Source organism: Drosophila melanogaster, chromosome 3R, assembly GCF_000001215.4.
Source record: "Drosophila melanogaster chromosome 3R".
Taxonomy (NCBI): domain Eukaryota; kingdom Metazoa; phylum Arthropoda; class Insecta; order Diptera; family Drosophilidae; genus Drosophila; species Drosophila melanogaster.
The window spans coordinates 1,914,381-1,942,200 of NT_033777.3; the positions used below are offsets into that span (position 1 = coordinate 1,914,381).

Consider the following 27,820-nt stretch of genomic DNA (forward strand, 5'->3'; position numbering starts at 1 on the left):
CAGTGCTACAGGAATTATTAAAACCGTTGTAAGTTCCAGTTCGCACAGGATCCGAAACAGTTTTATAATTTCGTTAACACTTAGCGAAAAACAAGTTCTTACCCTTCTTCGCTATTTTTTAAAACCTTTACGGTATCATCGGATCAGGAAATAGCCGATCTATTCGCCAAGTTTTTTCAAACAACATATTCTACTTTACCTCATTCCGAACAGCCATACTCTTATGCGGTATCTAAGTCGAATCTAATATTTTGCCCCACTATAAACGAAAGCTCTCTGCTTAACGATCTTCAGCGTGTTAAACCTGTCCATTCGCCAGGTCCCGACGTAGTCCCTGGCTGTGTGCTCAGATTCTGTGCAAACCTCTACTGAAACTGTTAACCTCGTCTCTGGAATCTTCACAGTTCCCTCATATATGGAAGGAGTCATTCTTCATTCCTGTTCATAAAAAAGGTAGAAAACTGAATGCAAGCAATTACATAGGAATCTCTAAATTGTCAGCTATCCCAAAACATTTTGAAAATGTTATCACTCCTCATCTGCAGCACCTTTGTAGATCAATCATATCACCGTGTCAGTACGGTTTTATGAAACGTAGATCAACAAACACTAACCTATTGGAGCTAACTTCTTTCGTAATAAAGGGCTTCTAAAATAATCTTCAAACAGATGTCGTATACACTGACTTTAGTAAAGCATTTGACTCTGTTAATCATTACCTTCTAGTAAGGAATCTTGATCTATTGAGTTTCCCTGTTGATCTTGGAAATCAAGCTATCTGAATGGCAGGACGCAACAAGTCCTCTTTAAAAATTCTCTATTGTAGTAGTAGTAGTAGTAATTGTATATAAGTGTAGTAGTATAAGCCCCATTGAATATAAGGATGTAAGAACTAATTATAAGAGTCGCGAATGTAAATAGTATATACACACGTGCTGAATAAATGAACAGTCGTCGTTGAACTGTCACGGAGCGCACACTAAAGCACAGAAGTGGTCGGACCAAAGACCCTAGAATAACAAGATGCGTAACGCCATACGATTTTTTGGCACACGATTTTTTGGCCGTGGCTCTAGAGGTGGCTCCAGGCTCTCTCGAATTTTTGGTAGAGAGCGAGAGAGCGAAGAGCGCTACAGCGAACAGCTCTTTTCAACGCACAAAGTGATAGCAGACATCTGTATGTGTGCACACGTATTCACATGCATTGTAAATTTGAAAAAATATGTCCTTCACCTTAGAAGTTCTTTGGCTTTAAATCTATATTATTTTTGATCAATTGGCACCATGCGAAAAATTCTTGTTTTGCATTGCCTTAACGTTATTATTATTTGAAAATAGATTAGAAATACTCAAATCTATGTACATATTATCACAAAAATAAATTTCAAAAATGACTTTATATAAGAATATTTGTCATTAGAGTATTCATCTTGCGGCGTGTGAAAAATTAATAAGGTAATGATTGTTGAGTGCTTGTGTCCGCACTTCGTGCCTCAAGATATGAACAAAGCAAAGACACTAGAATAATTCTATTGTCTTTGATATTACTTTTGCAATTTCATTTAATTGCATATTTAATTATTTAGTATATTTATTAAATATGATTAATTAAATATGATGTAACATTAACATTAAAAGTGTTTCAAAAAAAATATTTCGCTTTTAAAAAATTGTCAGATGAGAGACAAATTAGAATTAAACATAACAAATTTTAACAAACAAATTTAAAAAACTTTCAAATTATAATAGTCAGGGCGCGAATTTTTAAAAAAATTTTTATTTTATCATATTGCTAGGAAATTGGCAAAAACTACCCTAATATGTACAATGTAAATTCGTTTCTTCGATCAGAATTGATTTCGGCCCGAAAATCGTCTTCTAGCACAACACGCACACATATACGCGTTCTCGTCTCTTGTTTTTACTCACACAAGCAAGCAAATTATATTTTTAGATTTCTTACGCTCTCAGCGGGAGTGAGCCGAAAGAGAGTAATTTTGGCCGTCACCAAAAAAGTGGCTGCATAGTGCCAAACCAATGTATGGCCGTTACGCATCTTGTTATTCTAGTGTCTTTGGTCGGACCTACCCAAGTGATCATTTCAAAAGAAAAAGAAAAATCGGCATCAATGAATTGTAATCCTGGCAATTATACATTAAAAGAACTAAAAGTTCTGTGCATGCGAAACAAACTTAAAAGTAGTGGCACTAAGATCGAGTTAATTAAAAAATGTGAAAATATTAAATTTGAGTGGTGCGCGTATGAAAAAAATAAAACAGCAATTAAAAAAATCAACGCCACAGAACAAACCAGTAAAATGGACAGGGATGAAAACACCGACAACGGCCAAGAACAAAGTAGAGAAAACGAGACAGCAAGAGGCAGCGACAACGACGGCGACACGATGACCGAGACGTTTGCACATACATACAAAGGAATGCAACAGAAGGTTCGCGAAAAGTAACGGGATCTTGTGAATGTCAACAACAAAAATGAGGTCGAGCAATGTTCTGAGAGGCAGATGGTGAGCGAGCGACAGCAACAAAGAATGAAACAAATGTTTCGCGATCCCGATGGCTAGCAACAATGATCATGAGATGCAAATGGCTGGCAAAAATTAGCCGGAACAAAGTTTTGGAAACCAAATGATGCGCAACAATGTAACTATGCAAGGCGGCGATGTTCATTTCGGCTTCGATTTTAATTTGTTCTTAAATGATTTTTGTTTTACTGCTTTGTTTTTGTATTTATTTTCTTTATTGCCAATCGCTTGAAGAACTTTTGCGCTTGTGTCCTTGCTTGTATTTTTTAATTTTATCTCTTGGTCAAGTAGTCGGGTTTTTACAAATGCTAAAGTCAGATGTGCTTCAGAAAGTGTCTCTATTGCAGTTACGAAACCATCGTAGCATGTTGAAAGAGTTAGAAACAAGTGTGAAATTTTGTCCATTTCATCTATCTTTGCACCTGACGCAATGAGCTCTGTTATTAAGTTATCAAACATATGGAAATGATTTTGTAGCGAAGTATACCCCTTTAACTTTAACATCAATAGTTTTTTTCTTGAGGAGAGCTGTGAAACTATACTTTTTCTTTCATAGATTTCGTCTAACTAGAACGCTTTGGACTTGTCTTCTTAGAAATGCTATTTGTGACGATAGAACAAGAAGAGAGAAAGAAAGAAAGAAAAAAACGTTACCAACGCCAGCTACGGGGCGCCGCGGCGTCATGGTTTTCGCGGGAAAAAGAAACGATTCTGTGTATGCGACGAAATTTTAAAATTATGATAAACGTTTATAACGCGTACAAATTAAATTGCCATACAACTATATGTATGCAATTAAAATATGCATGTATGTGTATACATTTATTAGCAACTCAATGCATATACATATGTATGTACACATACATATATACACATGTATTATTTTTGACTTTTTATTTTAGCTTGTTATAAACAATCAAAGACCTACCCACTTCAATGCTATTTTGTGTCTGGGCCCATAACCTATGGTCCCCTCTCTATATATTGGCCATGTGACTTTTGCATACAAATTAAAATTGTTACTATTTAATTATTTAAAAAAATATTTTTTATTTTTTATTATTCAATATTTATTTGGTGATAGACTTTTTCACTAATACTTTTACAAGATACTTTATCACTAGCTTATCTTCTGTTTGAAGCTGTTTTCGATCTCGACCCGATTCTGACTCAATTCACCCTCATTTCAGACTGAGCTTCTAATTCTTAGCCTTGATCCAATCAACCTCGGCCAGAAGCTTGGTTTGAACTTTCAGTTATGTTTAGGATTAAAGCTTTATGCTGAAGTTATTTCCCAGCATTGTGACTGATGCAGTTTGATTGAAGCGCAATAAGGTGATCGTGGATTGGTCTCCAATTGTTTACTTTACGTGTTTACTGTGTTTACTTTATGAGGTGGCTAAGTGTTGCCGACAGAAACAAGGGTAAGGGCAATGCGGTAAGGGCAATGCTGTTGAGATTGGAGTTTTAAATTTGTTTATCTACTGGTTATTATCTACAGATTGCTATATTTGTGGGTTGGATAACACTCCCCCTTCTAAAATGACGCGCCACGCTTCATTATGCATATCGCTTAAACGTTCTCTTAATTCTGTTAAAAATTCTTTCTCAGTATTTGATTGTTCTAGTTCTGGCCGTTTTTGTTTGCTTACAATTATAGTATTTCTGAATTTTATTATTAACGTAGTAATGAAATACAATGTGATTAAAATTAATAATATAAATGAAATTGATATTTTCCAATTGTAAATTTCAATAAATGGGTTTTATATCTTATATTGTTGTTAAGAGTATGTTCTGAGTTGTTGGATTTTATGTAATCTGATATATTCAGATTCTTAAAGTGCTTGGTGGTTATGTACTCAAGTATTTTCTTTTCTAAATTAGTGTATGAAATAGTATTTATTGTGGTTGAGCTGTTGAATTTTATTAAATGTGACCCGTCTAAATAGGAATTGTTTACATTATTATTTCTATTTATTAAAATGGCACCTTCTTGAATGATATCTATATTCTTATTTTTTTCTCTTATTTTTGCGCAAATTGATTTCTCTCCATTTAGTAAGCGGGTAAAACAAGGTTTATCTTTACTTAAAATACCATAGTAATTAATAAGTTCGTCCTTTAAATTAGATATTTCATAAAAAGATTTTTCGCATTTTGCGACCTGGTTGCTTATTAGTAATTTTCCATCATTATGTGAATGTCTGTCTATTCATTATTTAACATTTTTGTGTTAAACACATCAATTTTTGCCAGTGTAACAGTATCAATAATGTTTTGCAGGTCGAATGTTAACAATCGCAAACGATGTTTTCTTAACGGCAATTCTTGAACATTAAAAATGTTTTTAAAGTGATCGAAAAGTGATTTTATCTCATTAAACAATTTGGAATTGATAATAAATTGTTGGTTATTGTTTTCAATTAAGTCGTTTATTTTGTTCCGTATTGTAATGATATCATCGGGACCTGGAGTTCCAGCTTACCATTTCCAAACAGTGCCTAACTCATTAATTCTTTTGCGGCTCTAATAATTATTTCTGAATAGTCAATGAGATTAAATTCTTCCTTTATAAAACGAGCTAATTCTGTTAATGTCGAATGTGCCTTTTCAACTTGTCCGTTCGAGGTACTCTGTCTGGGGTCGAAATGTAGAGTTAAACCACATCTTTGGTAAATTGTTGAAGTAATTCCATTACTTTATTCTCGGTGTTTAGTTTATTTGGAATTTCTTTTACTACTAGAATTTTTGAAATTTGTCCTATAATGTAATCTATTGATTTGTTTGTAATTTTCGTCATATCCCTTCAGCACAAGCGGAATGTTAGAGCACCATTTCCTTAGCTTGAGCTTGCCCTTCGCAAGAATGCCAGCCGTCTGCTGCATTATGCTGATAGCATCCTTTACCGTGCCTGAGCCGGAGATAAGATCATCCACGTAAAAATCGCGCCGAAGGACTTCTGATCCAATGGAAAACGATGCCTGCTCATCGATTGACAACTGCCCTTACGGACAAGAAGGAGGCTGGTTTGGTGCCGTAGGTAACTGTGTCGAGTTTGTATACTTGAAGGTCATCGATCGGGGAGTCCCTCCATACAATGCACTGCAAATAGCTATCTTCTTGCGAGACCCTTACACATCGGTACATTTTACATATGTCTCCTGTAACGGCAACTGGGTGAGAGCGAAATCGAATTAGGATGTGAAATAGCTTGGGCTGGACGACCGGGCCAGCCATTAACACATCGTTAAGCGAGTAACCAGTGGAAGTGGCAGCTGATCCGTCAAAGACAACGCGAAGCTTGGTGGTAGTATTATCCTAGTTCAAGACGCAGTAATGTGGTAAAAAATATCGGCACGAGCTGACCTCGGAGGCAGGCACATATGTCCCGGATCACGATATTCCTTCATGAACGCCGCATATTTAACCCTCAAGCTAGGGTGCTTTGTAAGCTTCCTTTCCAGCGACAAGAATCTCCGCAAAGCCTGAGGATAGGAATCTCCTAAAGAATCCAAATGGAGTTTTAGCGGCAACCGTACCGAGTAATCGCCAGCTGGCAGTCGGGTGTAATTTTTAACAATGTGGGCCTCGCAATCTAGCCCCTCCTTAGTGGCTTGAACTATTGGGCCGGGACAATTTTCTACCTCCCAAAAGCGCTGCAGAAGTGAATCAAGTTCAACATCAATGCTGTTTTCCTTGATGGCTGAAGAAGGAACGCGTGAAGCTATTAAGGCGCTACCGCAAGGGCACGCGCAGCCTCCAGACACAACTCAGCCCAGACGAGTTTTTTGAAGCAGGGGCAGTCCTGGCAACAACTTTATCTGACCTACGCACAATAGCTCATAAAACAGGCTAGCTCCTATTAACAGGTCAACACGCTGAGCTTTATGAAATTCCGGGTCAGCGAGCTGCAGGTTTTCTGGAATCTTCCAGTCCCCAATGTCCACATTAAAACTTGGCTGGCGATCCGTGATATTGGGAGCGATAACTGCTGTTATGCTCGTTGAGAAATCCGAAGTGACAGACCGAATCGCAATTCCTACCGAGAATCCATCAGTCGCGAAATTGGAATCCCCGATTCCAGTGACGGAGCCGGACGACCTCGACCTCTTAAGTTGCAGTTGATTTGCAAACCGAAAGGTTACCAAGTGCAGTTGAGAGCCAGAATCTAACAAGGCCCTGCAGGGAACGAACGGTCCCGACCGATTCTGCACTAGAACGGTTGCAGTGGCTAGCAGCACAAGGTCACTACCGAGATCCTGGGCAATTAGAGTAGAAGAAGTCGAAAGCGGGGCAGAAGGCAAAGTGTGGGAGCTTGAAGACACCGGAACATGTGGCTGCGAGGAAGGCGGACCATCTAGATGAAGCAGCGTATGATGCCTGATTCCACAGGTGCGGCACGGGCTCGAGCTGCATTGCCGTAGCTGATGACCTGCCTTTAGGCAATCTAGGCAAAGTGCTAGTCTCTTTGCCTCGCGCAGACGATCTACTGGCGCTAAGTCTCTAAGTTGCGGGCAAAAATATATGGCATGCTCTGCACTATGGCAAAGCATGCAACCAAGACAATTTTGGGTGGTAGCAACTAGCGTCGAACGATTTCTGCCCACCTGAACGCCTGGGGCATAGGTTGCCATGGCGCAATCCACGGCCTCCAAAGTCCTACATCGCTGCTCCAGGAATGAATCGATTCCCACGACGGAATAAGGCTGGCAAAGATCGGATCCTCCAAGCGCTATCCCACTTAGCTTGGCTCGCCGCATCCAGCTTTTGCAGCAGCACTTGCACTATGATGCAGCCAGCGATTTGCTCAGCACGAGCTTCAACGCACGAATGTGAGCGTTAAACTTGTCCGACAATTCCCGAAGCGATGCCACTGAACCATTCCGTACTACCTTTAAACCCAGAATCTCGGTGATGTGCGCCTGAAAAACGAGACGCCGATTATCAAACCTTTTTTGAAGCAACTCTAAAGCCGCTTCGTAATTGCTGTTTGAAATCTCCAATGATCGGATAGTTTCCAGCGCTGAATCCCTCAAACATGACCGCAGATGTTGAAATTTCCCAATGTTGGAGAGGTCCGGATGGCTGTCGATTATGCTCGTGAACACGGAGTAAAAATCCGCCCAGTTTGCGTAGCCTCCGCCAAACGTTGGCAGCTGCACAGGCAGCAACGACATCGGCCTCGGCCGCGGCTGCGTTTGAGGACCACTACACTGGTGGGGCACAACACCTTCCGCAAGCGTTGAGTGCAGAGCGAAATGCACATTGCGTTTGGCTATTTCCGCGCGCACACTAGCCTTGAATTCAACGATGAATTCATCGAAACTCTCGGTCATTTCACTGCCAATTTCGTCGAAATTCAATTCCTCCAGTTCTGTATGCAGAACATTGCAGGCACTTTGCAGCTCATCAATCTGCTCCAGCCTCACCGTAAGAGTGGGTTCGTCGTATCCGCTTAGCGTCTCATTAGACAGCGACGTTTGTAGCCTCTGCAACCTGCTGAACAGCCTCTGCAACCTGGCTTTGCGCTTTAAAAAGGTCACCCTGTTTTTTTCACCTTCAGCGGGCATGGCAACAAATTGCATTTAATTCGGTTCAGCGGGAAGATGAGCACAAAATAAATGCCGAAAATGCAAGCGGAGACATTGCACGTAACGATGTATGTAGCACTGTATGTATGTAAATGAACTTTTTGCGGTATAAATTATTTAAAAAAATAATTTTTTATTTTTAAATATTTTATTGGTGTTAAACTTTTCAACTTATCACTTTATTACAAGACACTTATTGTTATCTATTTATACATTTATAAACCGTTCTTTTTATACTCCCGAATCAGACTGATCTTCAAATTCTGAATCCTAATCCAATCAACCTCGGCCAGAAGCTTTTCTTTGACACTTTCTGAACTTTTAATAAAAGCTTTATGCTGAAATTATTCCACTGCATTGTGAAATTCAATTATGCTGATCGATGCAGTTTTTGATTGAAGCGCAATAAGTTTGCCGTGGTTTGGTCTCCAAGCGGAAGCTGTGTTTACGTTAAGTTTGGGTTATTTACTTTAGCGGGTAGCTAAGCGCTGGCAAAGTCAATGACAAAAACAAAGACAAAGGAAATGCCGACGAGATTGAGAATTGAAATTTGTTTATAAACTGTGGAAGGGTGCTATGTTTATGGGTTGGATAACTCTCCCCCTTCTAAAATGACGCGTCCCGCTTCATTATTAATTTCGTTTAAAAGCTCATTTAATTCTGTTAAAAATTCTACTTCATTATTTGGTTTTTCTAGTTCTGGCCGTTTTTGTTTGGTTACAAATATATAATTTCTGAATTTTAATATTAACATAGTAATGAAGTACAAAATGATTAAAATTAGTAATATAAATGAAATTGAAATTTTCCAATTGTAAATTTCAATAAATGGGTTTAAAATATTAATATTGTCAAGAGAAAGTTTTGAATTGTTGGATTTTATATATTCTGATATTTCCAGGTTTTTAAAATGGTTGGTAGTAATGTACTCAACTATTTTGTTTTCTGAGTTGGTGTATGAAATATTATTTATTGTAGTTGTGCTGTTAAATGTTATTAAATATGACCCGTTTAAATGAGAATCGTTCACAATATTATTTCCATTTATTAGAATGGCACCTTCTTGAATGATATATATATTCTTATTTTTTTCTAGAATTTTAGTGCAAATTGATTTTTCTCCATTTAGTAAACGGGTAAAACAAGTCTTATCTTTACTTATAATACAATAGTTGTTAAAAAGTTCGTTCTTAAAATTTGATATTTCATAAAAGGTATTTTCGCATTTTGCGACCTGATTACTTATTAGTAATTTTCCATCATTATGTGAAATGGATCTGGCATAGTAAATTTCGCATCTGTTTGTTATAACGGGGTATTTTATATAAATAATTAAGAGTTCTTTATGCAATACAATTTTGAATATGGAGATGTCCATTAGGTCTGCAATAATTACAGGTTGTTGTTCGTGATCTAATATTTCTTTAATGTCTTCATTATTTAAAATTTGTGTGTTGAATAAATCAATTTTAGCTAGTGTGATAGTATCAATAAGGTTTTGTAAGTCAAATGTTAATAAACGTAAACGATGTTTTCGTAACGGCAATTCTTGATCAATAAAAATGTTTTTAAAGTGATCGGAAAGTGATTTTATCTCCTTAAACAATTTGGAATTAATAATAAATTGTTGGTTATTGTTTTCAATTAAATCATTTATTTTATTCTGTATTTTAATGAAATCATCGTGATCCGGAGTTCCAGCTAACCATTTCCAAACAGTGCCTAACTCATTTATTCCCCTTTTTGATCTAGTTGGTATCAATTGTGACAGAATTAATTCCAGTATCTGTATTTTGTAAGTAATTTCCCATTTTGTCCGAATATTTGTATCCTTTCTAACATATCATGATTCTAGATTGATTATTTCTTTATAAAAACTTAAGTTAGTTACGTGGAATAAGTCGGCATATGATTCATAGGTAAGGACATCCTTTTTGTACTTGAACAGGAAGAATTCGTGATTGGAGTAATCAATTATTTCTGAAGTGGTTATCATTACGAATGTTATTATAAGTAATAAGAAATGCATTTTCTGTAATTTAATAAAATAAAAAAAAAATATGGTATTTGTTAAAACTTAATGTTGTTCTTTGTGAATAGTTCTGTTTCTATTATTGATTATAACTTTGTTAGGTAAGTTTTCCTTAACAACCTGTTTTTTGTATCTAGTTTTTAGCTTATTTCTTTCTCCGTGTTTCTTTTCATAAACAACTTGACCTACATGATATTCTTTTTCTTTGTGACCTTCTTTATGTTTTACTAACATTTTTTCTTGTGTGTTCTTTAGAATTCTTGAAATATTTTCGTGAATAATTTTTTTATAAAGAATATCAAAAGGTTTTTGGTTTGTTGTTGAATGGATGCTCTGATTAAATTCTTTTGCGGCTCTAATAATTATTTCAGAATAGTCAGTAAGATTAAATTCTTCCTTTATACAACGAGCTAATTCTGTTAATGTTGAATGTGCCCTTTCTACTTGTCCGTTCGAGGTACTGTGTCTGGGGTCTGCGAAATGTAGAGTTAAACCACATCTCTGTGCAAAGGATTTAAATTGGACAGAGGTAAAGCTTGGTTCATTATCAGTCATAATTACTTTGGCGTGGGGAAATTGTTGGAGTAATTCTATTACTTTATTCTCGATGTTTAGTTTGTTTTGTATTTCTTTTACAACCAGGAATTTTGAATACGCGTCAATACAAGTTAAGAAAATAAGACTTTGGGCGTAATAAATGTCGATGTGTAAATTTTCTCCTTCTTTAGTTGGAATAGGGGCTTCCCCAATAGGAATTTTAATAGGATGCCTGTTGTATTTATTTTCGTTGCAAATTGTACAATTTTTTATGTATTCTTTTAATTTGATAAATTAATTTGGCCAATAATATAATCTATTGATTTGTTTGTAATTTTCATCTAAACCTCTATGAGCTCGACTATGTGTCTCTTCTATTATAATAGCTTTATCTTCATTACTTTCCACGTCTTGTAGAAATATTTTAGTATAAAGAAATTTGTTGGTAAAATTATTTGTTAATGGTAATTGAATATGATAAAGATCTTCTAAAGTGCAATGAATTCCTACCGTTATGTTTGGTTTTAGATACTCCCTTAGTATTTCTATCAAGTTTTCTGGCGTGTCATATTCAATTATATGTCGTGTCTTATCAAAAACGTTCAATGACTCATGTATTGTATACCTCCCCTTTGTTAATAACAGTTGTTGTTGAAACTGATTTAACGGTTTTCGGGTCTCTTGTATTACATTTTCAAAACTACTTTCGGCAGAATGCTGATTGAGCTTGATTGTTCTAAATCGCTATTAGTGACATTATTTATTTTTATGCGAGATAATGCGTCAGCTACGACATTAGTTGTTCCGGGTTTATATATTATTTTCGGGGTGAAACTTTCTATGAAAGAGTACCAACTTTTCATTTCCACGTTCGGGTTTTTATCTGAGATTGTGAATGATAAAGATTGGTGTTCTGTTTGTATTTCAATACCAACAACACCATATAAGTAATTCCTGAGATTTTTAAGAGCCCAAACTATTGCCAACAATTCCTTTTTATTTGCATAAAGTTGTTCGGTTTTATTTAATGTTTTTGATATGAAAGTAATTGGTTTATTATCCTGTGATAAAACTGCTCCGATAGCTATATCTGATGCGTCTGTCGTTAAAGTGAATTTTTTGTTATAATCAGGTTGAACTAATTCCACTTGTGCTATTAAATTATCTTTAAGTTCGTTAAAAGCTTTAACAGCTGGGTCATCTAACTGTATTGTAATTTTTGTAGACATTCTCCTAGAAATTTTTCCATTATTTCCTCCTAAGTATTTGGTTAGAGGTTTGGCAATTTTTGCATAATTTCGGACAAATTTACGGTAGTAGCCGGTGAGGCCTAGAAAACTTCGAAGCTTTCTGTTTTGTGGAATCGGATACTTCATAATTGTGGAAATTTTCTCAGGATCTGTTTTAATTACATTGTGAGAAACAATATAACCAAAAAAATGCAGTTTCTAATTTAAAGAATTTAGATTTTTCTAGAGAAATTTTCATATGTGCTTGTTGTAAAATATTATTTATTTGAATTAAATCAGTGTAATGTTGTTCAATTGTATTAGAAAAGATTATTATATCGTCCATATAAACATGACAAGTTTTTCCGACTTGTTCTCTCAATATGTCATCCATTGCTCTTTGAAATATTCTAGGGGCGTTTGTTAACCCAAATAGCATTCGTAAGAATTCGAATTTTCCGTTATTTATAGAAAAGGCGGTTTTTTCAATATCTGAATTTTTCATTAAAATCCTGATTCCAGATCAATTGTTGAGAAATATTTTGACTTCCCTAAGTTAGATAATATTACAGACGGATCTTGCATCGGGTATCTGTGAGGTATTGTGCTTTCGTTAAATTTTTTATAGTCAATAACTAGTCGATGTTTTGGGGACCCATCTTCGTTTTGACCTTTTTCGGACACTACTAAGACTGGTGAATTGTAAGGGCTTCTACTTGGTCTTATAATTTGTTCTTTTAGCATTCTATCGATTTCATTATTAACGAAATCTGAGACCGACATAGCATAAGGATATAGTTTGCTATAAATTGCCCTGTCATTGTCAGTATTTATTTCTCCTCGAATATCGGTACGAAAAGGAATTTGCATATTTATTTTAGAATGCTCCTTTTTAATTTTATTCATAACTTTATTTTCAAGATCTTTTATTTGATTTGAAGTTATATTTAGGTTATGAATTATTTCTTTGTCGGACAACTCAACGACGGCGTGCTCAGGATTTGTGGATCCTAAACTATTTAAAAATGACGGAATTAACATCGTCGGCTTGTTCAGGATTTTTCGATCGCAAACTGATATATTGTTTATTAGCGGATAAATCAACGCTGGCGTGCTCAGGATTTTCAGATGCCGAACTATTAGTTTTATTAATTACGAATAATTCAACGTCGGCGTGCTCAGGATTTTCAGATCCCGAACTATATAAACTGCCATTATCAATAACTGTTTCGGTTTTAAATACCTTTTGCTCATCAAAGTATTTTTTGATAATATATTCTTTCAATGGAAGAATATTTTTTTCCTCAATTAAACATAAATCGTTTTTTTCCTCGTCAAAATATTCGAGTTTCTCTTTATTTCCCTTATACTCCATGATTCCTTTCTCGATATCTAATTTAGCTCCAATCTTTCTTAACATATTGAAACCAACTAATAGATCAGATTCTAGACCCTCAATTTCATAAAATAAATGTTGTTCCCGAAATATATTTATCAAATATTAATATTTTATGATTGAATATCCATGAACAGTAGATACTCTTTTGTGTATTGATAATTCTCTTTTATTCTCATAAATACCATTTTTTATATAGCACGCGGTGGCTCCTGTATCTATTAATATTTTAAGTGGTCTTTTAGTTTTTCTGTCTACCCTTGTTATATGAGGCATTCCTCTGTAGGGTGCTGATCTAAAAAATGGCCTTCGTTGATATTATTTACTCTCATTGTTTTTTGAGCTGGCTGGTGGTGGGGGGTGAGTTTCGGACTGATTTACCTGTCGTGCGTTTGTGATGGGTTTTTGCGCTGGGTATTAATTATAATTATTTCCTTTGAAATTATTATTAAAATTGTGTCGGTTGTTATTATAATTCCACTGGCTGTTATTATTCCTAGGACGGTTATAATTTTTATACGGACGATTTTGAACTCTTATGGAGTTGTCTACTTCCATAGGTTCTGGTGGTGGTTGAACTTTGGGATTATTGTTAAAGTTCCAATTGTTATTCGTTCCCAAGTTCTCGTTTTGTGGCCAATTATTATTTATTCTATTTGGCGTAATATTATTCTGTCTAGAGGCAAATCTAAGGTTGTTTCCTTGATTTTTATTTTCATTCCTAAATCCATTATACCTATTTGCAAATTGAGCTCTAAAGTTGTTAGACTCTAGTTCCTGACACTTTGCCAAAGCGTTTGGCAAGTCTGGTGGGTTAAGAGAGAAGAGTGTTTCTGAGATTGAACCGTTTAATCCAGAAATAAAAATTCTAAGAGCATTGCTTCTAATTGTTTTATTTGTTTCCTTGGTTATAACGTTGTCCTTTCCATAAGTCATTATAGTTTTATTTATGAGTAAAGTCATTTTCTTGTTTACTTCGTTGTAAAATTCTGTAATGGTCATACGTCCCTGTCTAAGGATGCTTAATTCTGATTCGAGTATATGGATTGGTCTTTTATCGCTATAAATAAAATCCAATCTTGAAAGAATTGCTTGAAAGTTTAAAACGGTACCATGGTTGGTTAAAGCATCGTGTGCTGCTCCCATGATTTTATTACGTAGTATTGTTAAGGCGATAAAATATTGTTCACTTTCAATTTTATATAGACTCATTGCGGTTTCTGCCGCTTCTCTCCAGCCTACATATTGTGTTATTTCACCTGTGAACTTAGGTAAGGATTTAATTACCTCTAATGTAGTTTCGCATTTTATGGTTCGGTCACTTGTTTGGATCTTATAGTCTTCCACTTCATTTCTGTTAGCGGTTTACTGCCCTTCTATCCCTTCAATTTTTCTGGTCACTTCACTCAACTATACATTTATTAATGTATTTATTAATTCCAGTGTCAGGTTACTGGCGCTGGATATCCCGCCCGCAGAAAGGGTTGGTACTGAACCTCCGGTTGACATTGTTAATTTTAAATTTTCAAAACTATTTATCAAACTCTCGGTATCTTGATCTTAATTTTTAGATTCTATTTAAAGGCTTAGTGTTATTCTTAATCTGCTCACTATACTTTCTGTGGGAGTTCTTCCTTCAATGTAGTTGTCCTGATTATCTTCTGTTGGGGTCTTCCTTCAATAGGTTTGCCTTAATTATTTTGGAGTCTTCCTTCAATTGGGTCGTCTTAATTATTATTTATTGGGGTCTTCCTTCAATTTTGTATCTAGCTGTGGCGGGGGGTTGCCTTCAGCTCTTCCTTCCTTCTTGGTGTTGATTTTTACGTTTGTTTTTGTTTTAATTGTGTTTGTAGTTGAGTTCTGATTTTTTATTATGGTGTTCTCGTAATTAGTGTTAAGTATTCAGTCCACCTTTTATATTAAATTCTTAATTGGATTACTGCATTTATTGATTTCCGATTAAGTTTATTCACGATCACTGTCACAGTAGTTAGGTGTCGTTGGATTTGTTGTGGATGTTTTAATTTTTCCACTAAGAATATGAGTTGCTGGCGGCGCGAGTTCCGTTTTGTAATTAACTTATTTTCGTTAATATTTATTTAGAACTTTTAAGTACGCCGCCCCACGTTGGGCGCCAATTAACTTTTTGCGGTATAAATTATTTAAAAAAATAATTTTTTATTTTTTAATATTTTATTGGTGTTAAACTTTTCAACTTATCGCTTTATTACAAGACACTTATCGTTATCTATTTATACATTTATAAAGCGTTCTTTTTATCCTCCCGAATCACACTGATCTTCAAATTCTGAATCCTAATCCAATCAACCTCGGCCAGAAGCTTTTGTTTGACACTTTCTGAACTTTTGATAAAAGCTTTATGCTGAAATTATTCCACTGCATTGTGAAATTCAATTATGCTGATCGATGCAGTTTTTGATTGAAGCGCAATAAGTTTGCCGTGGCTTGGTCTCCAAGCGGAAGCTGTGTTTACGTTAAGTTTGGGTTATTTACTTTAGCGGGTAGCTAAGCGCTGGCAAAGGCAATGACAAAAACAAAGACAAAGGAAATGCCGACGAGATTGAGAATTGAAATTTGTTTATAAACTGTGGAACGGTGCTATGTTTATGGGTTGGGTAACTTGCATGATACCAATCCATATTCTCGAATCAGAATTAAGCATCCTTAGACAGGGTCGCTTAAGCATTACAGAATTCTACAATGAAGTAAATAAGAAAATGACATTACTCATAAATAAAATTATAATGACATACGGAAAAGGCAGTGAAATAACAAAGGAAACTAATAAAACAATAAGGAGCAACGCTCTTAGAATTTTTATTTCTGCATTGAATGGTTCAATCTCAGAAACACTCTAAACACACTAAACCCACCAGACTTGCCAAATGCTCTGCAAAGTGTCAAGAGCTAGAGTCTAACAACTGTCAAGCCCAATTTGCAAATAGGTATTATGGATTTAGGAATGAAAATAAAAATCAGGGAAACAACTTAAGATTTAATCCAGTAGATTCCAGACAGAAAAATAATATATCAACAATAGTAATATAGTACTATTACACAAGTACAATAGTAATAGTACTTGGAATAGTAATCAAATCAATAATCAGAATAATAATTGGCCGACAAATGGGAACTTTGGACAAATTAATAATTGGAATTGGAATAACAATTCTAAGATACAACCCCCACCAGAACGAATGGAAGTAGATAGTCCGTATGAAAAATGTCCTAATAATAACTATAATCGTCAGAGTAATAATTTTAGACGGGGGTGTAATAATAACAGACAGAATCATAATAATTTTTCGCCAAGACATAATTTTAATCGATACCCAGCACAATAAAATGAACCTTAAACACCATTTAAAAGAGAAGCAACTGGGACCGTAAGTCAACCACCCCAGATGGGAATGAGAATTAAAAACATTGATGATGATCATTTTTTAGATCAGAACCGTACAGGAGAATGCCTCATATAACCAGAATAGACAGAAAATCACAAAAACAATTTAAAATATTAAAAGACACAGAAACCACATCGTGCTATATAAAACAGGGAATTTATGAAAATAAAAAAGAATTGCCAACTTTCAAGAGAGTATCTACAGTTCATGAATACTCAATTATAAAATATTAGCGTATATTAACAATATTTGAAACAAACCATCTTTTTTATGAAATAGAAGGTTTAGAATCTGACTTATTAATTGGGTACAATTTATTAAGAAAAATTGGATAGAGTATAACGGAAAAAATGAAATGATCGAATATTATGACAATGATGAAAAAACGATTTGTGTTTAATTGAGGAAAAAAATGTTCTTCCATTAAAAGAAATATAATTTAAAAAAATACTTCGACGAACAAAAAGTATTTAAAACCGAAACGGTAATGAGCAAAGGAAGTTTGTATAGCTTGGGATTAAGCTATAGCACGCCGTCGTTGAATTATCTGTCAACAAGAAAACAAATAGTTTAGGATCCACAAATCCTGAACACGCCGTCGATGAATTTTCCGACAAAGAAACAATGCATAATCTAAAACAAATTTCAAATCAAATAAAAGATTTCGAAAACAAGATTATGTACAAAATTGAAAAGGAGCATTCTAAAATAAATATGCAACTCCCTTTTCGACCAGATATTCGAGGAAAAATAAATTCTGACAATGATAGGGAAATTTATAGCAAACAATATCCTTATGCTATGTAAGTCTCAGATTTCGTTAATAATGAAATTGTCAGAATGCTAAAAGAACAAATTATAAGACCAAGTAGAATCCCTTACAATTCACCAGTCTTAGTAGTGTCCAAAAAAGGTCAAAACGGAGATGGAACTCTAAAACATCGACTAGTAATTGATTATAAAAAACTAAACTAAAGCACAATACCGGACACATACATGCAAGACCGGTCTTCAAAATATTTCTCACCAATTGATTTGGAATTAGGATTTCACCTCTTTCCTAATTAAAAAGTCGCATATTGAAAAAACAGCCTTTTCTGTTAACAACATGAAATTTGAGTTTTTACGTATGCCATTTGGGTTAACGAACGCACCTATAATATTTTAAAGAGCATTGGACGATATATTAACAGAACAAGTCGGAAAAACTTACCATGTTTATATGGATGACATAATAATCTTTTCAAATACAGCCGAACAACATTAGACCGATCTAATTCAAATAATTAATATTTTACAACAAGCCAATATGAAAATCTCTCTTGAAAAATCTAAATGAATTCTTTAAATTAGAAACAGCATTTCTTGGTTATATTGTTTCTCACAATGTAATTAAAACAGATCCAGAAAAAATTTCCACAATTATGAAGTATCCGGCTCCACAAAACATTAGAGAGCTACGAAGTTTTTTAGGCCTCACTGGATATTACCGAAATTTTGTCCGAAATTACGCAAAATTGCCAAACCTTTAACCAAATATTAAGGAGGAGAGAATGGTAAAATTTCTATAAAAATGTCTACAAAAATAAGAATACAGTTAGATGACATAGCAGTAAAAGCCTTTAACGAACTCAAAGATAATTTAATAGCACAAGTTGAATTAGTTGAAACAGATTGTAATAAAAAATTCACTTTGACAACAGACGCATCAGATGTAGCCATCGGGGCGGTTATATCACAGATTAATAAACCAATTACTTTCATATCCAAAACCTTAAATAAAACCAAACAACTTTACGCCACAAATAAAAAAGAATTATTATCCATAGTTTGGGCTCTTCAAAATCTCAGTAATTATTTATATGGAGTAATCGGTTTAGAAATACAAACAGACCATCAATCTTTATCTTTTACAATCTCAGATAAAAACCGGAACCGAGAAATGAAATGGTGGTATTTGTTGGGTCATGCAGCCGCCAAAACTGTGCAGCAGACTAATCTCATACTTTTTAATATTGTAAGCCGAAGTAGTCAATGGTAGAAGTTGCGATGCCCATAGAGCAAACCGCTGTTCTCGCACGCATTTATCTGTACGGCGCTCATTCCTTGTTTTTTTTTTTTTGGTATCTACCTACGTTAAGCTTGGGCGCTGCATTTTTGTCTGTCCCGCCAATTTGTAACTTCTTTGTTTTTCGGAAAAGACTAAACTTGGGCATTCGATATAGCTCTTTGTCGGCCCTAGTTGCCGTAAACAATTCGCAAAATAAACAGTATCGTAAAATAAACAAACTTTCTTCGGCTATTTATTATTCGCAACAGCTATTGAAAAAGCTCAATAGCTAAACATTGGTGACCCCGACGTGATAGTGTTAATTTGCATGCATTAATTAATGCACCCTTCCCGTTTATAAATAAATATAAATACATTAAATCGCAATCGGTAGGACAAGTGAGTAATGATTTCGGTGATAGTGGCTGTGTTTAAGCGAGCTAGCATTGCATATATACAAGTTATCCAACCCATAAACATAGAACCCTTCCACAGTTTATAAACAAATTTCAATTCTCAATTTCGTCGGCATTTCCTTTGTCTTTGTTTTTGTCATTGCCTTTGCCAGCGCTTAGCTACCCGCTAAAGTAAATAACCCAAACTTAACGTAAACACGGCCAACTTATTGCGCTTCAATCAAAAACTGCATCGATCAGCATAATTGAATTTCACAATGCAGTGGAATAATTTCAGCATAAAGCTTTTATCAAAAGTTCAGAAAGTGTCAAACAAAAGCTTCTGGCCGAGGTTGATTGGATTAGGATTCAGAATTTGAAGATCAGTCTGATTCGGGAGGATAAAAAGAACGGTTTATAAATGTATAAATAGATAACGATAAGTGTCTTGTAATAAAGCTATAAGTTGAAAAGTTTAACACCAATAAAATATTAAAAAATAAAAAATTATTTTTTTAAATAATTTATACCGCAAAAAGTTAATTGGCGCCCAACGTGGGGCGGCGTACTTAAAAGTTCTAAATAAATATTAACGAAAATAAGTTAATTACAAAACGGAACTCGCGCCGCCAGCAACTCATATTTTTAGTGGAAAAATTAAAACATCCACAACAATCCAACGACACCTAACTACTGTGACAGTGATCGTGAATAAACTTAATCGGAAATCAATAAATGCAGTAATCCAATTAAGAATTTAATATAAAAGGTGGACTGAATACTTAACACTAATTACGAGAACACCATAATAAAAAATCAGAACTCAACTACAAACACAATTAAAACAAAAACAAACGTAAAAATCAACACCAAGAAGGAAGGAAGAGCTGAAGGCAACCCCCCGCCACAGCTAGATACAAAATTGAAGGAAGACCCCAATAAATAATAATTAAGACGACCCAATTGAAGGAAGACTCCAAAATAATTAAGGCAAACCTATTGAAGGAAGACCCCAACAGAAGATAATCAGGACAACTACATTGAAGGAAGAACTCCCACAGAAAGTATAGTGAGCAGATAAAGAATAACACTAAGCCTTTAAATAGAATCTAAAAATTAAGATCAAGATACCGAGAGTTTGATAAATAGTTTTGAAAATTTAAAATTAACAATGTCAACCGGAGGTTCAGTACCAACCCTTTCTGCGGGCGGGATATCCAGCGCCAGTAACCTGACACTGGAATTAATAAATAGATTAATAAATGTACAGTTGAGTGAAGTGACCAGAAAAATTGAAGGGATAGAAGGGCAGTTAACCGCTAACAGAAATGAAGTGGAAGACTATAAGATCCAAACAATTGACCGAACCATAAAATGCGAAACTACATTAGAGGTAATTAAATCCTTACCTAAGTTCACAGGTGAAATAACACAATATGTAGGCTGGAGAGAAGCGGCAGAAACCGCAATGAGTCTATATAAAATTGAAAGTGATCAATATTTTATCGCCTTAACAATACTACGTAATAAAATCATGGGAGCAGCACACGATGCTCTAACCAACCATGGTACCGTTTTAAACTTTCAAGCAATTCTTTCAAGATTGGATTTTATTTATAGCGATAAAAGACCAATCCATATACTCGAATCAGAATTAAGCATCCTTAGACAGGGACGTATGACCATTACAGAATTTTACAACGAAGTAAACAAGAAAATGACTTTACTCATAAATAAAACTATAATGACTTATGGAAAGGACAACGTTATAACCAAGGAAACAAATAAAACAATTAGAAGCAATGCTCTTAGAATTTTTATTTCTGGATTAAACGGTTCAATCTCAGAAACACTCTTCTCTCTTAACCCACCAGACTTGCCAAACGCTTTGGCAAAGTGTCAGGAACTAGAGTCTAACAACTTTAGAGCTCAATTTGCAAATAGGTATAATGGATTTAGGAATGAAAATAAAAATCAAGGAAACAACCTTAGATTTGCCTCTAGACAGAATAATATTACGCCAAATAGAATAAATAATAATTGGCCACAAAACGAGAACTTGGGAACGAATAACAATTGGAACTTTAACAATAATCCCAAAGTTCAACCACCACCAGAACCTATGGAAGTAGACAACTCCATAAGAGTTCAAAATCGTCCGTATAAAAATTATAACCGTCCTAGGAATAATAACAGCCAGTGGAATTATAATAACAACCGACACAATTTTAATAATAATTTCAAAGGAAATAATTATAATTAATACCCAGCGCAAAAACCCATCACAAACGCACGACAGGTAAATCAGTCCGAAACTCACCCCCCACCACCAGCCAGCTCAAAAAACAATGAGAGTAAATAATATCAACGAAGGCCATTTTTTAGATCAGCACCCTACAGAGGAATGCCTCATATAACAAGGGTAGACAGAAAAACTAAAAGACCACTTAAAATATTAATAGATACAGGAGCCACCGCGTGCTATATAAAAAATGGTATTTATGAGAATAAAAGAGAATTATCAATACACAAAAGAGTATCTACTGTTCATGGATATTCAATCATAAAATATTATCATTTGATAAATATATTTGGGGAACAACATTTATTTTATGAAATTGAGGGTCTAGAATCTGATCTATTAGTTGGATTCAATCTGTTAAGAAAGATTGGAGCTAAATTAGATATCGAGAAAGGAATCATGTAGTATAAAGGTAATAAAGAGAAACTCGAATATTTTGACGAGGAAAAAAATGATTTATGTTTAATTGAGGAAAAAAATATTCTTCCATTGAAAGAATATATTATCAAAAAATACTTTGATGAGCAAAAGGTATTTAAAACCGAAACGGTTATTGCTGAAGGCAGTTTATATAGTTCGGGATCTAAAAATCCTGAGAACGCCGACGTTGAAATTTACTAATAAGTAATCAGGTCGCAAAATGCGAAAATACCTTTTATGAAATATATAATTTTAAGACTATTTTTTAACAACTATTGTATTATAAGTAAAGATAAGACTTGTTTTACCCGTTTGCTGAATGGAGAAAAATCAATTTGCACTAAAATTCTAGAAAAAATAAGAATATAGATATCATTCAAGAAGGTGCCATTCTAATAAATGGAAATAATATTGTGAACGATTCTCATTTAAACGGGTCATATTTAATAACATTTAACAGCACAAGTACAATAAATAATATTTCATACACCAACTCAGAAAACAAAATACTTGAGTACATTACTACCAACCATTTTAAAAACCTGGAAATATCAGAATATATAAAATCCAACAATTCAGAACATTCTCTTGAGAACATTAATATTTTAAACCCATTTATTGAAATTTACAATTGGAAAATTTCAATTTCATTTATATTACTAATTTTAATCATTTTGTACTTCATTACTATGTTAATATTAAAATTCAGAAATTATATATTTGTAACCAAACAAAAACGGCCAGAACTAGAAAAACCAAATAATGAAGTAGAATTTTTAACAGAATTAAATGAGCTTTTAAACGAAATTAATAATGAAGCGGGACACATCATTTTAGAAGGGGGAGAGTTATCCAACCCATAAACATAGCACCCTTCCACAGTTTATAAACAAATTTCAATTCTCAATCTCGTCGGCATTTCCTTTGTCTTTGTTTTTGTCATTGACTTTGCCAGCGCTTAGCTACCCGCTAAAGTAAATAACCCAAACTTAACGTAAACACAGCTTCCGCTGGGAGACCAAACCACGGCCAACTTATTGCGCTTCAATCAAAAACGGCATCGATCAGCATAATTGAATTTCACAATGCAGTGGAATAATTTCAGCATAAAGCTTTTATCAAAAGTTCAGAAAGTGTCAAAGAAAAGCTTCTGGCCGAGGTTGATTGGATTAGGATTCAGAATTTAAAGATCAGTCTGATTCGGGAGGATTAAAAGAACGGTTTATAAATGTATAAATAGATAACAATAAGTGTCTTGTAATAAAGTGATAAGTTGAAAGGTTTAACACCAATAAAATATTAAAAAATAAAAAAATTATTTTTTTAAATAATTTATACTGCAAAAAGTTAATTTGCATTCTTATTTTCAAGAAAGTTTGAAAAAAGATGGTTTGTTGTACATTTCTGCACTGTTATAATGCTATATATATAATATAAGAGCAATACTCGTACAACAGTAAAGTTAACAGTAGTAAATAAGACTAATGATATCTTGAGAAGGATCAACAGTCCAGTTGATCGGGGGCCGTCCATCGGGCTATCCGTCTGTATGGCATCGTTTTATCGAAATCTTGGAAAATATAATAAAGTTGCTATTAAGAAAATTCTAGTGACGGTAATATTGTTCAAACTTCATTTCAAAAATGTGCTTAAATATTTGTACTTACAAGTAATAGGTATCAAACTTTTAAGTAGCTGGAATATATAATTTTTTTTTAAATTGTTGTTAAATATTTGTTAAAGCATATTTTATAAATTTTACAGATATTTTGTTTCCTTTATAAAAAAAAGTATGATTGAGTTGGATGGAAAGCTCCGGCAATACTCACAATGGTGCTTTGATAACTGCAAAAGTACCAAAGTATCAACACGGATGTATCCCCCATCAAGCGTCGAAGTTGCGGTAAGTCTTAAAATTGCAATTGCCCTAAACGACCTATACATAGGAAGAGATTTCATTCTTCAAAAATATATTTTGTATAACTTGAACTTTTTAAACATGGATTGTTGGCCTCGCCAACAGGTCACAAAAAGGTGTCACCCCCAAAATTTAAAAAAAAAAAATTTCGATTGTTTTAGTTTGCCAATTTTATGGATATGCTGATTACCGGCTCAAGGAATTCGACTAAAGCGTTCTCTTTTATTTTATGTATAGTATTGTAAGGAAGTAATATAACTAGCCCAAACACTCTCCAGATAAACGAGATCTTATCGCCAAAGATTGAAAAAGGGTGAGCAGGACGTAACACAGTTACCTTTTTTCGTTACCTTTTTATATATAATCGTGAAAACTTTGTACCAAAGTAAAATATTTTTAAATACAAATTAACACAACAGGTCCATTATAGTCGATTTCCTCGTCTAATAAAAACCCGTTACTTACCTAATGGAAAGCCAACGAGAAAACATTAACATTTTTTTGTAAATCGAAATTGGCACACAAAAAAAAAATAAACTTAAAAAAAAACACTTAAATGTCAAATTTCGTTGGTATACTAATAGAAATTGGCAAGATAAAACGAGTTCAAGTTCTGAAACAAACATGAGCAGCCTTGGCGACACTAGAATCATCTTGAGTCCCAACATTCTAGTTTTTAAAGTTTTCGAGATCGGTCACATCGGCAGCGAAAATTGACATTTTTCAGAAGATTAGTTAATACTGTGGCCTGATACGTCGACGAGCTATATCTTTTGTTTGATTAATTTGGATTGGTCTATTTTTGATGGACCCATTGGTTAAAAGTTTGAAAATTGTGTATGTCTCTTGTCCACGGTAAAGGCATGTAAAATTTTTACAACTAGGGTGCCGCCGATCGTGAGAAAGATTTATGTCGCCTAAGGAGTTTAAATATTTATGTCGTATTGATTTAAATAACTCCCACAGTAGGCTCTAGACTTACATATGTTACAACATATACACGTAGTTGACTGGGTTTGGTGTCTTTGCGTATATGTCACTCAACCCTCCATTAGAAGATTCATCATCCTTGTTGAACTTGACAAATTTTTTTTTTTGTTAAATATGATGTAAGTGACATTGCCTTAAATTTAAGCTATTAAGATAAAATGAACTTTTAAATGGATCTTGTTCTTGCTGATGGGTTTATTTTTAGTTTTATTGACCCAAAGTGGCACGACCACTTTAACTCCCACAATCGATTTGGAAAAAAATCTTTTCGCAAGGCCCACATATTTGATAATTTGTTGGATATTTTTTCATAATTTTATTACTCTTGTAAATTGGTTTGCTATAAAACTTTTTGCCACGCCCACTGTAACGACCTAAACCACACATTACTACCACGCCCACATTTTTGAACCTTATTTTTCGATATTTTTTCATAATTTTATTAGTCTTTTAAATTTCTATCGGTTTGCCAAAAAAATTTTTGCCACGGCTCCTTTAACGTCCTAGAGCCGTTGAACCGGTCACGCCCACTCGTTGTAACAATTTAAAATTTTTTCTCATTTTATTTCCCAATTGATATCCCAGAAAAATGATTACATCTCGAGTTCGCACTCACACTAGCTGAGTAATGGGTTTTTGATAGTCAGGGAACTCGACTATAGCATTCCCATTGTTTTAATTTGTATTGTCTGAAAAGTTTCAAATGACTATTGGCTCGCGTTTACGTTGCTGATCTGATTCTTGGGGTCGGAGACGTTTTTGAGGAATACTAGTGGTCTGAGTGGTCTGAATACCCTATCCTGGATTATTTTGATCATTTCTAGGATGATACTGATTTCCGAAATTATTTCCCCAATATCTATTACAGTCAAATCTTTTCTGTCTCTGTTGGTTGTAATTATATCTACTTTGATAAAAATCATTTTGTGGCCTTCACACTTGGTTATTAAGCGACTGACATGTTTGGTTTAATATCATTTTGATGGATTAATATCTTGCATTTCATTGTCATTTTAAAGCATATAGGAATGAATTTGGAATTTATCTTCCAACATTCCTACAGCTTAGGCAGCTTGTTTTAATTTGAGAGGTGTTGAAATATCATATTTACATAACTTGACAAATGTTTTGACTGGAAGTTATTCGCGAATCATTTCAGCTAATGTATCATTTGATGTAGTATCATTAGCATTAGAAGCACTCTGCTTGTGGAGCATCCGATCCAACCGACGTTGCATGCCTACAGTCACTGGAGGAAGAAAAAAGTCTGTCTAAAAGTCTATAATTCTCCTCCGTGAACATAACCATAAAATGTTCAAGACCTTAATGACACACGGGAAAAACATCGTGCGCATTTTGAATGGCCTTACGGGGCATTGCCCACTTCACAGCCATTTGCACAAAATTGGCATTGCAGACAGTGAACTCTGTCGCTTCTGCTGCATGGAGCAGGAGAGCTCTGCACATATTATATGTGACTGCATGGCGCTTTCCATCAGGAGGAACAGACTCCTGGGCATGTATGTAGTGCCACGGGAAACAATTGCAGCCCTGAACCCCGATAAAATTCTGGCATTTATACTGTGCATTGGACTTCAGGGGGATCTTTGAGTCATGAAGGGGTAGTACAATAGATCCGGCTGGGTCGCAGTACACATACAAACCCACTTAATAATAATGTGGACTATTGTCTATGTTCAGTTTCCATTCTATTTATTCTACTTGCCTAATCTTCTAATTCTTCAACAAGTTTACGAAAATTTGTATATTATTATTTTTATATTTAATCTCAGGTAATTAAGCAAGCCTCCGATGGGGATATCATGATATTTGATATCATATCATATTTGGAAAAGGCTTGATCGGGTTATCGAGCCACGGAGGTACGTTCACGACCAACACGTTTGGGAAAAACTTCCACGTCTGCTGATGAAAACTATGCGAAGATGCCCGAAATACTCGCAGGCGTCATAATCACAGTTAATGCTTGGGACTCGTTCATTTGGTACTCATATTTACTGTTTTATTGTCGCCGTCCCTGTCGCGCTTCAAAAGCGCACCCTCCTTGGCGTCTCCAGTGTCTTCTCCTCTTCCTTCTCCCGGTGACCACCTGAAATCCACCTTCGTGTTCGTTGCAATGCTTCTTGTCCCCGCACTTCTCTCTCACTTGATCCGTGCTCTCCGTTTTCGAAAAGTGTCCCTGCTTTTCTGTGAGCGTCGCTTGCTTTTGAGGTTTCTCAAAAATCCCTTTGTTCTGGTGTTTCTGGTATTTTCTTGCCAGCTGATCGTGGCTTCGGCGGGAGTCTTGGGTGTTCAATTTCAATAACTTCCTGGGGGCCACTCAAGGCTAACTTTAATGAATATGTATTTGAATATGAATAGTTAAATCTATAATTTTTACTTGAAGTACTGTTAAACAACTATGTCCAAGTGTTCTCCAATGAACAATAAGGAAAAATAAATATAATTATGGTTACTTATAAATATTGTATTATTGTGGAATTATTAGATATTGTCAGAATAGCATGAAATAAATAGGCTCGTGGTTGTTTTCTTTTTTATGACTCTTTATTGTAAGAACAACTGCACACTCTCGCTTTCATAAATCGACTGACGCTGCGTAGATCATAGGCACACATGCGAGGCCACATAACTATCGCTTATGCGAAGTTAAAACACGTGCACTTGTACAGCTGCTACGCTCCGCCGAGCGACACCCCCGATCAGTTCGAGGAGTTTCTGGAGGCACTCGTGGACCATGCGAGAGGGCGAAGCCCGAAGGTCATTGCCGGCGACTTTAATGCCTGGGCAGTGGAATGGGGCAGCAGGACATCCAACACCAGAGGCCGAGCTGTGATTGACGCCATGGGAATGCTGGACCTTATACTGCTGAACGACGGACGGAAGCCGACGTTTAACAACGATAGGGGTACGTCCTTTATTGACGTTACCTTTGTCAGCAGAGGGCTAGTAGACAACAACAACTGGAT

General features: G+C 35.0%; 1 protein-coding gene across 1 annotated transcript in view, besides 1 other annotated feature; it reads left to right on the plus strand.

Annotated features, from left to right (window-relative positions):
• Myo81F (Myosin 81F) overlaps positions 1 to 27,820 on the plus strand; it is a 1,965,857-nt gene that overhangs the window by 1,347,305 nt on the left and 590,732 nt on the right. The window contains exon 15 of the mRNA NM_001316563.1: positions 23,687 to 23,825. Coding sequence (NP_001303492.1) covers positions 23,687 to 23,825 — 139 coding nt within the window. The remainder of the gene's footprint in view (positions 1 to 23,686; positions 23,826 to 27,820) is intronic.
• Positions 1,003 to 2,077: a mobile genetic element.